A 4,769-nucleotide genomic window follows, 5' to 3' on the forward strand; every position below is an offset into this window, starting at 1 on the left:
GCATGCAACCCCTTTGATGTGGTTCGATGGCCGCAACGACGCTGCAATGACATCCCGTGTCCTTCAATGCTTCTGCAATGGCATCCCTGGTCCGTCGATGATGTTCCGAAGGCTAGGGCGTTGGCACGATAGACATGCTTCAAACACCCATCGTGTGCTTCAAGGCTGAGACGATGCTTCAAGTGCATGCTTCGACGACCGCCTTGATGCCTTGAGGCATGCACGACGATGATGGCACGACGACATGCTTCTAACGCCCCTGAGATGCTTCGATGGTCGCGATGATGTTGCGAAGGTTGCAGCGTTGGCACGATAGACATGCTTGGAACACCCATTGTGGGCTTCGAGGACTGAGACGGTGCTTTGAGGTGTGCGCGGCAACGATGGCACAATGACATGCTTCTAACGCATGTGAGTTGCTTTGAAGACTGTGATGATGTTGTGATGGGCATGGTGACGGCGCCAAGATACACTTCTAACCCCTGCACGGTGCTTTGACGACCACGATGATGTTGTGCATGCTTTGACAGTTGTGACGATGCCGCAATGGCGTGCCTCCGAGAATAATGGCGATGCCATGACATCGTGCTTCGACAAGCGTGGCAATGGTACGATGGAGGCCCGACTGCGTCAATGATGCTGCAACGACTCGTTTCATGGTCATGGTAGTGTTGAAACGACATGCATTGCTACTTCGATGATGGATGTTGCAACACTCGCAGCGATGGCAGCCCGGCTGCTCCGGAGATGGTGCAATGGCATATTCGGTGACGGTGACTACAAGGCTTGCGTCTTGTAGGGGAGAGGGGAGGGGGGGCAACATGCAACATTGACTCCATCAGCTTGGTAGTACCAATTGAAACCAGTACCCATGATTAATTATACAGAAAATGATGTTCTAGCATTTGTCAATCACATAGCTACCTCGCAAAAGCATCGTATGTGAAAGTAAGTGCAAGACGGATAATTTTCGCCTGTACCAATGCATCGTCTCTTACCACGTAATCATTTGTGTAATAAAAACATAAGAACTAGTACAATGCATTGTATCTTAGGCTGTTTGTAATGGGTAGTATCATATACTAGTATCATGCATATGATACTAGTGTATGATACCACATCTGTAATGCATAGTATCATATGATAGTTCATTTTATTGCCATGCAAGACACATAGCAGCACATCATTTAATATGATACGGTATCATAATATGATACTCAACCCTCTCTTTCTTTATTTAATATTATGCCACCTCATCAAATTTGTCTAGTTGGCATGCATGATACTATTCCCATTACGCGCAGCCTTGGAGCATGGTTAATAGTATAGCCAACCGCTGGCTATAAGCCATCTTATAGCCCATCTTATAGTTAGCTCGTACAATAGTTAGCTATAAAATAGTACTACTTTTATCATATATGGTCCATCTTTTATTCTTACAAATCACCTAGGAGCACGTGCTAGAGCTAGCTCTTCACGAAGAGCCCGCTTCCCTTCTCTCTCCTCTTCTCTCTCATCCAACTCAACAAAAATATAATATTTTAATCCTTACAGCCTGCTGACTGTACCTTATTGTACTTGCTCTTATGTGTTGTACTTATGAGTTTCTAAATTTAATGATTTGTGACTCATGCATGTATGTGATTGGGTTAGCACCTCTTTTTTGTCTATGATCACGTGCCAAGGTTGTATGTTACTTTCTCCGTCTCAGTTTACAAGTCCGGCACATATACCTAGATCGTCAATTTGACCAACTTAAGAAGAGACATATATAACAAAAAATATATCATTAGAAACTTTAAGGAGTAGTACCTAAGATATAACTTCTCTGGTATATCTCTTCATTAAATACAATGTCATATAAGCAAAATGCCTATAAAATCATGTTAAGAGACTTGCATTGACACATGCCTTAGAAGAAAAAAAAATGAAATGAACGCTATCACACATCACGAACTCCATAATACCTTCGCATTGGGTAAATGCTTCCACCCGGCGCGCTGGTCGAATCGTTCGGCCGGTCGCACGCGGGCCGCGCTCCTTGCTGGCAGCCATGCAACATTTTTTTATCCGATTTGCTGCAACCACGTTTAATTTTGCTTCAAACGTTTGATATTTTGCTACATTTTATCCATTTAAAAAGCTGCATCCACGGTTGGTTGCAACTCAAGTTCGTTGAATTTTTGCTACAACTGGACGTTTGACTTTTGCTACAATCGTGTTAATTTTTGCTACAACCGGCATCATTTTTTGCTGCAACCGTTCACTAAAAAAGTTGCATACATGTTCACGTAGATATTTGCTACAACCGGCGTTTGACTTTTGCTACCACGCATCATCAGCTTCGTTTTTTTGCTACGATCACATAGATATTTTTTTGCTACAATTATTATTTTTTGGTTGCAACCGATGACGAAATTTGCTGCATCGCGTCGAAATTTGCTGCATCGAGGAAAAGAATGTTGAATGGATAGATCTAACGGTCCCCCTCGAAGATCTAACGGTCGCGCTACGATCGGCGTGAGTGCCCATCGCATTGGGACAGATATGCTCCCGCATCACACGATCACCTAGGACCAGTCGGCATCGGACCCAGCTGACAAAGCCAATAAACATCCATTTGTTTCGAGGCCTTTCCTTAAAAAAATAGCCATTTTATGACTGAAATACAAGTACGCCCATTTTCATCATTTCTAGAAGAGCATCGATATAGCTATAGTACTCCCTCCGTCTCAAAAATTATTGTCTTAGATTTGTCTAGATATGAATGTATCTAGTCACGCTTTAGTATTTAGATACACTCATTTCTAGACAAAACTAAGGTTGGTCGTAATAAGAGTATCATAGGTAGTATCATGCATGTCAACTAGGCAATTTTGATGAGGTGGAATAGAATTAAATGAAGAAAGAGAGGATTGAGTATCATATCATAATACCATATCATATTAAATGTTGCGCTACTACTATGTGTCATGCATGGCAATAAATGATCTATTCTATAATAGTAACATATGATATTATGCATTACGGATGTGGTATCATACACTAATTATACTAGTATATGATTACTTTTTATTACAACCAGCCTAGGACAAGAATTTTGGGACGAAGAAAGTAGTAGCTAATTTTGAATCGACTGAGAAATGGCAACCCGCCAAAGCCTGGACACCACAACAAAGTCAATATCAAGTGGGACATGGTGTATCAACAAAAACTTGCAATCAAACAAAAAAAGCGGGACATGGTGTATCTTCTTTCCCCAAAAAAAAAAAAGTCCAACCATGGTTATATTAGCACTTCCTTCGCTTGCCCATCGCCCCATCTATATAAGCAGCTCCCCGGCGCCTCATCATTCCCTCACTCCAACACACATTCCCTCACTCCAACACACCCACACCCAAGCACATAGCCGGTCCACAGCGTGGACATCATGGACGTCGACGCGGCCGCACAGACGCACGCGCACGCGCACGCACACCGCCACCGCAGCAAGCGTTCTTCCTTGGCGTCCGGCGAGGTATCCCCGACGGGCATGCAGTACCGCGGCGTGCGGCGCCGTCCGTGGGGCCGGTTCGCGGCGGAGATCCGGGACCCCGTGTCCAAAGCGCGCCGCTGGCTCGGCACCTACGACACCGCCGAGCAGGCCGCCTGTGCCTACGACGTCGCCGCGCGCTTCATGCGTGGCCCCAAGGCGCGCACCAACTTTCCCGCACCCGTCGATTCTTGGCCGGCGGGGTACTGGCCGTGGGGTCAGTCGACGGCGCAGGCGCATCCGCCGGCGCAGCTCAACACCTTCATCCTGCACAACCTCATGAGCTCCTCCCCGCACGGCTGCCTCCTGCTCCATCACGCCGGCCACGGCCACGCCCACGCCAATCCCCCTCCGCCGCCCATCCCGACGCCAGCGCCGTCTTGTCCCGCTTCTTCGTGCGCCGTTACTGTCACCATGCCAGACACCGCCACGGCCTCGGCGTCATCTGTTCCCGGAGCGGAAGACGACGACGACTGGGACTGGGCCGGCGTCCTGCAAGGGCGAGATCCGCCGGAGACAGGGCTGCTGCAGGACGTGGTGCACGGCTTCCACGCGAATAGGCGGCCGCGCGACCACGTTCGCACAGCAGAGCCTGACGCGTCGGTCTGGCTGCCGAACCAGGAGAGGCACGAGGCTTTCGGCGGCCTATCATCTTCTTGGGGCGCCGGCGATAAAGGCTACGAAGATGAGGGCGAGTTTCCAATGCTGCCGCAGGGGCTCCTCGAGGACGTAGTCCAGTACCCGCCGTTCATGGAGGTCGTGGCAGCGCCGTCTGCTATGGGCCGCAGCAACTGGGCGTGATGTCTTCCCGCAGCTCGTCGACCATGCATGCGATGCGATGCGCGCTTGTTTGCATGCAATCATCGGTGAAATTAGTACTCTCTAGGCTTTAAGATTGCTTAGCCTCGCCAGTATCTAATCAATCATGCTACCGTGTACTAGACCAACTTTTGGGGATTGAAATTTGGTCTTGTAGCTAGCAAATGCACGGAAATTAAGCTTATGGAATCTTATGGTCCATTTTTTGTGTGAGAATTGTCATCATGGTGATCTGGTGAAATTGATTATCTGCATGTGTTAAAGACTAAAAGCTAAATTTTGGAAATAGATTCAGATCTACGCACGCGTGCAACCAGTAATGGATGGTGTTTCTACTCATCCATAGCTCTTGTACCTACGCAGGCATGAATTCATCAAGCTTCCTTTCCCACGGTGAACGGAAACGCATGTCGACTTT

The 4,769-nt window shown here is 47.5% G+C and overlaps 1 protein-coding gene across 1 annotated transcript; it reads left to right on the forward strand.

Annotated features, from left to right (window-relative positions):
• Positions 1–3,369: 3,369 nt before the first annotated feature.
• LOC123402492 (ethylene-responsive transcription factor 3-like) lies at positions 3,370–4,564 on the forward strand. Its single transcript, XM_045096415.1, has one exon. The coding sequence runs from the start codon at positions 3,431–3,433 to the stop codon at positions 4,331–4,333; it is 903 nt and encodes a 300-aa protein (XP_044952350.1). The 5' UTR covers positions 3,370–3,430; the 3' UTR covers positions 4,334–4,564.
• Positions 4,565–4,769: the final 205 nt, after the last annotated feature.

The sequence above is a fragment of the Hordeum vulgare genome, chromosome 6H (assembly GCF_904849725.1).
Source record: "Hordeum vulgare subsp. vulgare chromosome 6H, MorexV3_pseudomolecules_assembly, whole genome shotgun sequence".
In the NCBI taxonomy this organism is placed as follows: Eukaryota; Viridiplantae; Streptophyta; class Magnoliopsida; order Poales; family Poaceae; genus Hordeum; species Hordeum vulgare.

Bases quoted from the DNA above. Each gene is read 5' to 3' on its own strand.
- LOC123402492 (XM_045096415.1), top strand. From the start codon at position 3,431: ATGGACGTCGACGCGGCCGCACAGACGCACGCGCACGCGCACGCACAC.